Source organism: Chlorocebus sabaeus, chromosome 8 (genome assembly GCF_047675955.1).
Source record: "Chlorocebus sabaeus isolate Y175 chromosome 8, mChlSab1.0.hap1, whole genome shotgun sequence".
NCBI lineage: Eukaryota > Metazoa > Chordata > Mammalia > Primates > Cercopithecidae > Chlorocebus > Chlorocebus sabaeus.
The window spans coordinates 17,368,220-17,380,794 of NC_132911.1; the positions used below are offsets into that span (position 1 = coordinate 17,368,220).

At 40.4% G+C, this 12,575-nt stretch overlaps 1 protein-coding gene across 1 annotated transcript in view; it reads right to left on the minus strand.

The window, feature by feature from the left end:
* The window catches only part of FGL1 (fibrinogen like 1), a 30,752-nt gene that overhangs the window by 12,601 nt on the left and 5,576 nt on the right, over positions 1 to 12,575 (minus strand). Inside the window, exons 2-3 of the mRNA XM_007961750.3 lie at positions 7,917 to 7,996; positions 5,227 to 5,407 (exon numbers count right to left, since the gene is read on the minus strand). Of these exons, the coding sequence (XP_007959941.3) occupies positions 5,227 to 5,407; positions 7,917 to 7,979 (244 nt within the window). The 5' untranslated portion in view covers positions 7,980 to 7,996. The remainder of the gene's footprint in view (positions 1 to 5,226; positions 5,408 to 7,916; positions 7,997 to 12,575) is intronic.

A 12,575-nucleotide genomic window follows, 5' to 3' on the forward strand; every position in this document is an offset into this window, starting at 1 on the left:
GTCTGAACATTTGGTAGAAGAAAATTGAATTGGTAGAAGAAAAACAAGGTTAAAGAGCTTTGTGTTCATGGGAGTTTTTTTTTTTTTTTTTTAAAGAAAAAGAATTTTGAATATTTACATAATACTAGAGTGACTCCAAGGCGTCCTGCCTTCTGTTTTGACAAACACCGTATTAAACTGGGTGATGTGCCTCCTTTCTCTGATCATGCAGAAAGCAAGCTATGTTGGAAGGCTGAATGTTTAAGCTCATAAAGTGACATGACAGCCTGCCAAATGGGCTTTTTCCTGTTGTCTCAGGATGGTGGCTGAGGCTCAACGCTGAGAACCAAAGGCACGAAGTACCCCACATTCTAAACACAAAAAGAGGTCAGCGAAAGAGGTCAGCTGCCACTCCCCAGAGCATGCCGGGATATGCCAGAACTGGCCCTGCTACCGCCATCCTCACCTCTAGACAACATAAGGAAAAAAATAAAAGGATAAAGGAAGGTGGGTACACAGTAGGTGTACGTATTTATTGGGGTACATGTGATATTTTGATACAGGCATGCAATGCATCATCATCACATCATGGAAAATGAGGTATCCATCCCCTCGAGCATTTATCCTTTGTGTTACAAACAATTCAGTTTTGCTCTCTTTGTTATTTTTAAATGTGCAATTAAGTTAATATTGACAGAATGCAATACTCTTGTAGGGTAGAGTGAATAGGCTCTCTCCCTTGAAAACAAGGATATAATAATGTCCATAGATAGCCGGCATTCATTGAGTACTTCTTTTGCTCTACTGTGTTAAATATATTAACTCATTTAATTTAATTAATTAACGTATTTGAGAGACAGGGTCTCACTGTTACCTAGGCTGTAACAGAGTGATTGTGAGTAGCGCAATCATAGCTCACTGCAGCCCCAGACTCCTCCTGCAATCCTCCTGCCTCAGCCTCCTGAGTAGCTGGGCCTGCATGCATGCACCACCAAGCCTGGCAATTTGTTGTTGTTGTGTGTAGTATTAGGGTCTCGCTCTGTTGCCCAGGCTGTTCTTGAAATCTTGGCCTCAAGTGTTCCTCCCACCTTGGCCTCCCAAAGTGCAGGGATTACAGGCATGATTCATGGCACCTGGGCAAAATATATTTACTAATTTTAATATATTTTAATCCTCACAACAAATACACAGCCTTCTTATCATTCCCGTTCTCCAGATGGGGAATACAGGAAACACAGAGGTTATGTAATTTGCCCAAAGGCTGCAGCTAGCAAGATGGGCAGGTGGACTTTGAAATCAAGCTTCAGAGTCAACACCTTAGGCCACTTTGTATCCCGCTTCAAGACACTCATGCAGATTGGGGGCTCCTGCAGAAGGGGAGATGGTGGAGCGGTGGTCTTGTCAACTGAACAGTGGTGGTGATGCCAGATTTTTGTGATTGCCACCAGTTAATATGAAATTGATACGGTAACCTTTTAATTCATAATTCACTGGCATCCACATGCTTAAAAAAAGGTAGTTTAGGCCGGGCGCGGTGTCTCAAGCCTGTATTCCCAGCACTTTGGGAGGCCGAGGTGGGCGAATCACGAGGTCAGGAGATCAAGACCATCCTGGCTAACACGGTGAAACCCCATCTCTACTAAAAAATACAAAAAAATTAGCCGGGTGTGGTGGCGGGCGCCTGTAGTCCCAGCTACTCGGGAGGCTGAGGCAGGAGAATGGCGTAAACCCGGGAGGTGGAGCTTGCAGTGAGCTGAGATCCGGCCACTGCACTCCGGGCCGGGTGACAGAGCGAGACTCTGTCTCAAAAAAAAAAAAAAAAAAAAAAAAAAATACAGTTTAATGATATGCTGTATAAAACCACGTGGTATGGGCATTGTTTGCACAAATTGCTAGGTTGTGTGTAACTGGGTGTTTTCAACCATCAGATAAATTAGAATTCAGAAAATAACTAATTTAGTAATAATAAAGCAACTTGTAACTCAGAACAAAAAGTTTATATTTCTACAGATTATATATATGAATATTTAATTGTTTTAAATTTAAGGACACCAAAAACATAAACTTTGATGTGAGCAAGTTCTTACATATTTTATATAATATAATATGTATTACATTATATTTTATTGCAATTTTTATATTATATATTTTGTTTATTATCTGTTCTTAATAGGCTCCCAGTACTATTTGCCTATATGTTAAAAATAAGGAACAATTGAACTATATTTATATTTCATATTTTATTCACCCTTTTCCTCCTTCATGCTTAATATATGAAGAATATTGTTAATCTACTGAAATTCTGACTTTTTTGGCTTTTATATCAAAAAACAGTCATCTAGAATTCCTATCATCTGTCTTATTATAACAGTCTTATATTTATAATAATTATAATGCTTTTTCGGAACCATCTCTGTATGACTCTTCTAACTCCTGCTTGTACAGTTAATCCTTCTGACCTTGGCATTGTAATTTCCAAGTACCTGATTTCTTGCCTTATTCCTTGGTGACCCCTTGCTTCCCAAATCTGCTGCCCAGCAGTGTCAACACAAGGACTGGATTTTCAGCTCTTGATATGATTTGGATGTGTGTCCCCACCAAATCTCATGTGGAGTTGTAACTCCCAGTGTTGAAGGGAAGGCCTGGTGGGAGGCGATTGGCTCATGGGGGTGGAGTTCTCATGAATAGTTTAGCACCATCCCCCTTGGTGCTGTACAGCGAGTGAGTTCTCATGAGATCTGGTTGTTTGAAAAAGTGTGGCGCCTCCTCCCTCTCTCTCTTTCTCCCGCTCCTACCACGTGAGATGTACCTGCTTCTGCTTTGCCTTCTGCCGTGTTTGTAAGTTCCCTGAGGCCTCTCCAGAAGCAGATGCTGCTATGCTGCTTTTACAGCCTGCAGAACCAGGAGTCAATTAAACCTCTTGTCTTTGTAAATGACCCAGCCTCAGTTATTTCGTTATAGCAGTATGAGAACGGACTAACACAGCACTTAAGCCTCAGTCTTCCTGTGACTGGTTGTAGAGGCCTGGGAAGAAATATCTGATTAGCTGCCTCCTGATTAGCTGCCTCCTGACATGATTGGCCCTTGAGTCCGTGTCAATAACCTGCTCAGAATGTGTTCGAATAGACACCGTGAGTCTTGGACTTGGTTTGACATTTGGAATAATGGTGCTCCGCTTGCATCTACCAGTTCCTTGCCCTTGAGATCAGCTTTGTAGGTACTTTTGGGATCCCTTAATCTGTATGCTCATCTGTTGAATGATAGTCCATTTGCTTCCCAAGCCCATTTTTACCCGAACTATCCCTGGTTCCTCTTGGCTCCAGAGGCACAGGCCATCTTCATGCTATAGCCATCCCCACTACTGCAGATCACTGACTCTGGCCTCTTTCTGATCTCTAAGGGCCAGAGGTAGGGCAGTTGGATCAAGATGCTGGTCAATAGAGAAGCAGGAGCCCAGGGCGAAGAGTCTGAGCAGAGGGAGATAAGGATGTTGGTAGAGAAAAAGGGAGTTGTTGCGTTTTTTCTTTTGAGACAGTCTCGCTTTGTCGCCCAGGCTGGAGTGCAGTGGTGTGATCTCGGCTCACTGCAAGCTCCGTCTCCCGGGTTCACGCCATTCTCCTGCCTCAGCCTCCCGAGTAGCTGGGACTACAGGCGCCCGCCACCACGCCCGGCTAATTTTTGTGTATTTTCAGTAGAGACGGGGTTTCACCGTGTTCGCCAGGATGGTCTCGATCTCCTGACCTCGTGATCCGCCCGCCTCGGCCTCCCAAAGTGCTGGGATTACAGGCGTGAGCCACTGCGCCCAGCGAAAAAGGGAGCATTTTAAGAGCCTCATGCACTGCGGTCTGAGTTAGCCAGGTGCCCTGAAGTATTTTATTGAAGCATAGGCTCTAAGTTTCTCACAACTCCTATATCCGACAATTGTATGTTTAGAAGCAGAAAATAAAGATGTTTCTATTTCCCATAAGATTGGCATCTCTTTGACCTCTTTCAATTCTGGTCCAATAGATATCTCAATTTATATTTGCTTATCTTGCTATTCCTCTCCCAATATATTATCTTCCTTTCATTCATGAATATGAGGATCTACTATGTTCTAGGCACTCTAATAGTCAACACGGAGATAAAAGTACATTAAACATCATCTTAGACCTTACAAAGTGCCCAGTTAATTGACCACAGTAGACTCATAACCAGAAATTATAATGTAGCATGGTAGTGCTTCAGTAGACATATGGACAAAGTGCTCTAGCTAGCATTGTTTTTGTTTCTGGCAATCATTGTTTGTTTACTCTAAAAGATGCCTTTTACTTCTGGAGGAATTCAAATGAACAGATTTCCATAGACAATAATGATATGGGCAGCAATGTGTGTAATGTGTTGCCAGTTTAAAATCATTCAGTTTCTCGGGAGAAATACTGACCTCATCAGAAGGAACATTATGAAACCAATAAATATACCTATAAAAAAACTACTGTTTCATTTTCCTTAGTAATTCTGGTTCTTTATCCTTTCTCTGCTCCTTTATTTTTTACCTTATTTGCCACCCTAATGCACATTAGGATTTCAGAAGGAAAAACTGCATACATGTAACAAGGAAAGATACACAAACACAAAGCTCAAATGCAAAAATTCCCAGTTGTAATCTGCCATGTGTACACTAGATTTTTTTTTTTTTTTTTTTTTTTTTTTTTGAGACGGAGTCTCACTGTGTCACCCAGGCTGTAGTGCAGTGGCATGATCTCAGCTCACTGCAAACTCCACCTCCCAGGTTCAAGTGATTCTCCTGCCTCAGCCTCCCAGGTAGCTGGGACTACTGGCACCCACCACCACGCCCAGCTAATTTTTGTATTTTTAGTAGAGACAGGGTTTCACCATATTGGCCAGGCTGGTCTGGATTTGCTGACCTTGTAATCCGCCCACCTAGGCCTCCCAAAGTACTGGGATTACAGGTGTGAGCCACCGTGCCTGGCCATGTACATCAGTATTCAATCGATTGTCCTGATTTCTTATTAAATAATATAAATTCTCAGATATTTAGCTTTCACATTAAATGCCCCTGCAGAGACAGAAAAAAGTAGTGTGTGAAAGAAGACATTTAAAAATGATATAATGCTTCATATTGCTTGTTACTGAAATAGGAAAAGCTTTTTAGCAAAACCTGAAGCAAACAAATAACTAGCACCATCATTGCATATGGGTGTGTAATGTAAGTTGTTGAAACACTTAAGAAAAGTCCATTCTGACCTGCATACTGCCTCTTGCTTCCAAGATCAATGACACTATTCTCCTCTCCTTTATCAAGAAACTGGACTTCATTCTCCTGCAAAAGCTGCTTGATCTTGACCTGTTGCTGTTTGACCCGGGTCTCAAGCAGGCGCACCTGGGCTCTGAGCCGCACCTGCTCCTGGGCACAGTCCTCGAGCGCCTGCAAAACAGGTGAGATGAGATAAGTACGCATCTCATATTAATGGAAAACAAGTGCTTTTTAAACATTTGGATAAATCAGTGATTCCATTTTGTCTCCAATTCCCATTTCAGAATATTATTCCATACAAAAAGTGGTTTGAAAAGTTCTAATACTACCTGCTATTTGAAGAATTGGAAATTATGGCTTATGCCAAAACTCCTGGACTCAAAAGATCAAATAATATAAAATAATCAGAATCACTATGCTAGGAGCTTTATAGTTGTCTCATCTGATCCTCATAACAATTCCATGAGGTAGGAAAGGGTTCAGTGGGTAAGCGGAGGTGGGATTCAAATTCAGTTCAAGGACCATGCTCTAAATCTCTACATGACATTGCTTATGTGTTTTCTAAACAGCAATGTGCTTTACAGAAGTTAATTGTACCGTTGGCATGTAAATCCCCATAATAAATGAGATTTTTGAATAGCCCTCTGGTATAAATACATTTAAATATATAATTTATATATAATATATACATAATTTAAATATATATTTTATATATAATATATACATATAATATATAAAATATATTTATATTTATAATATAACATATTTCTATATTATATATAAATTTAGATAATATATTTATATTATATTTGTTATATTATATCAAATATATGTATGTATAATATATTTATATTTATATATGGTATACATATACATATGGTGTGTATATATGTAGTATATATACATATATATGTAGTGTGTGTGTATATATATTATATCTCCCCTATTTCCCATCTCTAGGTCGAAGTCATGGAACCTCTCCCAGCCATTTTTCTACGATGATTTCTCCCTTCCCCTTTCCCTTCCTCTTTCCTTTCCTTTCTCAGACGCTCTCCCAGACATTTTTTCTAGGATGATTTATCTTCTTTTCTTTCTTTCCTTTTGTTCTTTTCCTTTATTTTCCCTTCCCTCTCTCCCTCCCTCCCTTCCTTCTTTCTTTCCTTCCTCCCTCCCTTCCTTTCCTTGCTGCCCCCTCCTTCCTTCCTTCCTTCCTTCCTTCCTTCCTTCCTTCCTTCCTTCATTCCTTTTCTTCTTTCTTTCTTTCCTTCTTTCTTTCCCTTTACTTTTCTTTCTTCTTTTCTTTCTTTCCCTTCTTCTCATCCCTAGGTCCAAGACACGGAACCTCTCCCAGCCATTTTTCTAGGATGATTCCTTCTCTCTCTTTCTCTCTTTCTTTGGACAGAGTCTCGCTCTGTTGCCCTGGCTGGAGTGCAGTGGTGCAATCTCAGCTCACTGCAACCTCTGCCACCCTGGTTCAAGCGATTCTTGTGCTTCAGCCTCGTAAGTAGCTGGGATTATACAGGTTGTGTGCCATGACACCCGGCTAATTTTTGTATTTTTAGTAGAGACGGGGTTTCGTTTTGTTGCCCAGGCTGGTCTCCAACTCCTGGTCTCAAGAGATCCACCCACCTTGGCCTCTCAAAGTGCTGGGATTACAGGCGTGAGCCACGGCACCGCCCGGCCTCTCTAGGATTCTTTCTTATTTGCTCTTGTTATTCTCTCCCTATCACTCAGATTTATTCACTCTGAGAGAGTTATTTGCTTAGCACCTTGAGTCACATAGGCTAAAAATTGAACAGCAAGAACATTTTATGGTGTCTGGGTCCTGTGTTATTTCACAATAGTGGGGGATCAGTTGTGGTATTGTTAAACATAGTGCACTATGCAATTTTAAAATAACTGAACAGATCACAGCTCAATTTTATAAGACTGTATATATGTATTTAGTAAGCTTATTTAAAACCTAGGAGTTTTCTTTCTCTAAGACCTTTGAATGAATGTTTTGTCTTTTTTATTTACAAATGAAGGACAACACAAGTTCGATTTTTCGAATAATCTGGTTAGTTTTATACTTTTCAGTATTGAAAAGCCCAAGGTTAATTTTAATTACTATTGACAGTTTCAAATTTCTAATATTCCAACCAAATAACTCCAGTGAATTTTTAAAAATTACTTATTTATTGTGAATACTTTTTATTTAAAAAAATGTAAAGCACTTTTTTTTTTTTTTTTTTTTGGAGATGGAGTCTCACTCTGTCACCCAGGCTAGAGTGAAGTGGCATGATCTCAGCTCACTGCAATCTCTGCCTCCTGGGTTCAAAAGATTCTCCTGCCTCAGCCTCCTGAGTAGCTAGGACTACGGGTGCGTGCCATCATGCCCAGCTAATTTTTTTTTTTTTTTTTTTTTTTTTTAGTAGAGACGGGGTTTCACCATATTGGCCAGGCTGGTCTCCAACTCCTGACCTTGTGATCCACCCGCCTCAGACTCCCAAAAAAAAAAAAAAATGTAAAGCTCTTTGAAGTGCTGCTTTACTATGGGTCCAGTGTTTGCACCAGCCTCTTTGCTTTTGCCCCTTAGTTTTTTCAATGACAAGTCACTATAGGCTTAATGCAAAATGAAAGAAAATTCAGATAAAAGCAGGCATTATAAATATAACGATAGTTTTCACAATAAGCTTACCGAACTTTCCCTGCCCATTATCAGAGCGGTGACAACAAGGATGAAATTGAACATCTTTGCCATGTCCCCCTTTGAAAAAACTGCAAGAACAAAAAGAATTTTATAAATGTATCAACCTTGAATTTTTCGTGAGACCAGAGTTCAGACGTAAGTAGCTCCAGGAAGTCGAATGCAGCCGCAGGCCATCCCTAATCCTAGAGACGCCGAGGAAATTCTCCCAGACTTCCCCAGTCTCTCACCACATAGAATGATACTCAGTGTTAACTAGAATTGAACCTGTTCCATCACGGTAGCAGAGGAGGGAGTCTGGTTCTTTTCGCCGTCCTAATGTGCTGTTTGTGTTATGCTGTGGAAGGGTACAGGAGCATTTTAATCAGTTACCTAATGTTACACAACAAGAAAGGAGTTCAGTCAAAATGTGCACACAGGTCTCTCTGCTTACAGAGCTTGTGTCTTTTTCTCCCTATGTTGCCCAGGCTGGTCTCAAACTCCTGGGCTCAAGTGATCCTCCCGCCTTGGCTTCCCAAAATGCTGGGATTACAGGCATGAGCCACTGCCTAGAATAAGATTTTTGAAAGCAAAGATCACACCTTGCTAATTTTGGTATCCCCAGCATTTAACTCATGTGGTGACTCCAATAACTGTTGTTGCCTCTACAGAATTATTCCTCGGGACGCAAAATCCTTCTCAGAGGGAAAAATGTAATTTCCTTGCTTTAAACTGCAGTCTCTTTATACTGACATACTTTCCTCTTTTACGGGAAAACAATGGGCGAAGTGTATTTCTGAAGGTAGGCGTTAAGAGGGACTTGGGGACTTCTGGTTGGATTGAACACATGAATTTAATTCTTTCCTTCTCACAAAGCCCACTAGAAAATGAGTAAAGAAAAACTGTAAAAGACGCAAATTGACAAAGTCAAAGACAAAGGTAAAGAACAGCTAGTGTGCAATGTCAGCAAGCTGGTAGATGATAAAAAGCATGTGGAGAGCCTGGTGCGGGGGGGGGGCTCACACCTGTAATCCCAGCACTTCGGGAAGTCGAGGTGGGCAGATCACTTGAGGTCAGGAGCTTGAGACCAGCCTGGCCAACATGGAGAAACCCTGTCTCTACTAAAAATACAAAAATTAGCTGGACGCGGTGGCGGGTGCCTGTAGTCCCAGCTACTCGGGAGGCTGAGGCAGGAGAATTGCTTGAACCCAGGAGGTAGAGGTTGCAGTGAGCTGAGATTGTGCCAATGCACTTCAACCTGAGTGACAGAGTGAGTCCCTGTCTAGAAAGAACATAAATGAGAGAAAAGAAGAGGAAAGAGGAGAGGAGAGGAGAGGAGAGGAGAGGAGAGGAGAGGAGAGAAGTAGGGGAATTGGCAAAGCAGCAGCAGACAGGAGCACCATGAGAAGCGAGAGAAGTCACATTGTAGCACTCTAGGGGATCCTGGATTGAAGGCACTGCTAGCTTGGAAGTGAATGTAGAGGCAAATGGGCTGACAGTCAGATCCTCACCTAAACCCTGAGCAGCCAGGTGAATGCTGCTTCTCGTACTCTTTCAGAATATGGAAGATTTACTTTCTAAGACTGCCCAGAGATGCTCCAGGTGGCATGACAGTAGAAGCACTGAAGGGGAGGAGAGAGACACTGTTCAAAAAGGGTGAGGCTTTCCCAGGCTACTTCTCTTGCAGTCAGGCAACCAGCTCTACACTCTTCCTACCACTTTCCAGGCCAGAAAACATGGGATTCCTCACTGGAGGAACTGCAGAGCTTCACAGAAAAGATCTTCAGAGACTGATACTGGGGGATTTCCATCAAAGGAGACGTTTCCTTGACTGATCACTCTCCAAAGAAGCCCACCAGTTGGCAAGCCTCCTTCATGCACCTGGGAGAGGTATAAAAGGTATAGGCACACTATTTCTCTTGTTTCTTTCAATGTAAGTTTCCTTTCTGAAGAGAGGCATATTTTACATTTCATTCCCTGTCCACATCCAACAGTCTGAAGAGAAACACCAAATTTCTGTATTACAACACTGGCCAGAAATTCATATGACAGCAATTAGTCATGACTTAACCCTCTCACCCAACATTGTGAACAAAATAATCAAGATGGGCCGGGTGTGGTGGCTCATGCCTGTAATCCCAGCACTTCAAGAGGCCAAGGCGGGTGGATCACGAGGTCAGGAGTTTGATACCAGCCTGGCCAACATGGTGAAATCCCGTTTCTACTAAAAATACAAAAAAATAGCTAGGTGTGTAATCCCAGCTACTTGGGAGGCTGAGGCAGGAGACTTGCTCGAACCTAAGAGGTGGAGGTTGCAGTGAGCCGAGATCCTGCCACTGCACTCCAGCCTAGGTGACAGTGAAAGATTCCGTCTCAAAAAAAAAAAAAAAGTATCTCTAGACCCATTTTTCTAGTGAAGTTATCCTTTTAACCATATGATATAACTTGTAGCAACAATTTAAAAGAACTCTGGCATTTCACTCTTTATTTTATTTTAGTAAATACTCTTTCTTTAAAATTCAATCATATATTGAGTATGTACCTATGTTAGGCCCAGTGATAGAAATAGTAGATATTTTTATATGTAACTTATTAAATATACTGGATATATTAAAATATTTGCTTATATTAAAAATAGAGAAAATTAACTTTGTGACATTGAAAACGTTTACCAATGTAAAAAAGAGACACCCTCTGTGTATTTTTATAAAAGATAAAATGGGGTGAGAATAGGATTGCAAAGGAACAGAAGTAGTGAACAAATTAGAAGAAAAGATGATTAGGTTTGCTATCAATTAATATTTGCTAATTAATATAATAAGCTTGGAATTATTTAAGGAACACTTTTCTAGGTCACCTTTATTATTGTCATGAAAGACAAAATCATTTTCTTTAAGATAAAAACATTGACTGCACTAAAGACTCATCATTTGCAATGCAATAGTGTCCTATATCTCGTGTTCACTGATGTCAAGATTATGTCTACAAATTAAGAAAATTTCAAGTTGAAATAAATATTCTAAACCAAAGACATCTGATGTTAGGAGCAAATACATTTTCATTCTGATCCAGGGGGTAGTTTCATGTTTTCTTTTGTTTTTCTTTTTTTGTCTGAGTTCTTGGGAACACTCCTTATTCACTGTGGCTGAATTTTTTCAACGAGAGCGTTGAATACTACAAAGGATTGTATCAGTTATAAATCAACAGTCAATAATTTTACTAAGCAGTAAAAACCATCCATTTAAACTGAATTACAGTAGGAAAATATATTTGTAAAGAAGGCTTAGAAAAAAATAACAATAAACTAGAATGAGATTATTTCAAGCATACATTTTCTACCTATTCTTAGGTAAAGTTTTAAAAATTGAATGGATTCTAGTCCTCTAATCCCTGTCACCAGAAAATGACTGACCTACAGCATGCTTTAGTATCTTTTCTTCACAATAAGAGAATCATATTTTAATAATGACGACAGAGTAATTGCTAAATGGGCTTGTTGGGACAATTACTCTATTTCCACAAAGATGCCAAGCAGCCTGCATGGCCTGGGGCATTATATAAAGATGAGCTAGCCCTTCAAGTAGAATGTAGCTCTGCCAGGCTGCAATAGCACTTACATTGAAGGATCAATCAAGGGGCCAAGGGCTATTTCCCAAAGTCTAACATGTGGATTGGAAAAATAAGGAATATTCATCTGAAACCATATTGTGTTTGTGTTTGGACATCACTAAACACTCTGCCAAACTTTGGCTGGGTGTGGTGGCTCATGCCTGTAATCTCAGCACTTCGGGGGAACGAAGTGGGAGGATCACCAGAGGTCAGGAGTTCAAGACCAGCCTGGCCAACATGACAAAACTCCATTGCTACTAAAAATACAAAAATTAGCTGGGTGTGGTGGTGCATGCCTGTAATACCAGCTACTCGGGAAGTTGAAGCATGAGAATCACTTGAACCTGGGAGGCAGAGGTTGCAGTGAGCTGAGATTGTGTCACTGCATTTCAGCCTGGGTGACAGAGCGAGACTCCAGCTCAAACAACAACAACAACAGCGACAACACCCCAAAACACTGCCAAATTTTAACTGGCCATTTTATTTTATTTCGTTAGCCTCACAGTGAAAATAAGAAAATAAGCACAGGGATGCTTACGATTTCCCCAGGACCATTCAGCCTCTGGGCATATCCTCCTGGAATATCTCCCAGCTCTCCTGAACCTCTTTCCTTATTGCCTGGTTAATCCTTTCTTACTGTATTAGGTTGAACTATAAGAAATGGCAGATGTTTGAACATTTCTGACTTAGAAAAATGGCAATTTCATTGTTTCAAATTAATGTATATTGGTTAGCTAGGAAGAACACACCTGAAATCATTATAACCATTTATACTACAATGAATGCCAAAAAAAAAAAAAAAACAGGTTCAAAATATACTGTTTGTGGCTTACTTGATAAGAGAGAGAACAAATTGGCAACAACCTGTTTTTATATCAGTGCTGCCTCCCATGTTAATACATTAATGTGTGCCATTTAAAATATATTTACAAAATTTCTAACACATCATCAACACATGGAATCTCATGGTTTTGCCATCAGCTAATCTTCATGATGCCTGTAGAAAAGAAATTATGTCTACTTTTTACCAAAGGAAGCTAAAATAGCGAAGCAAAGTAACTT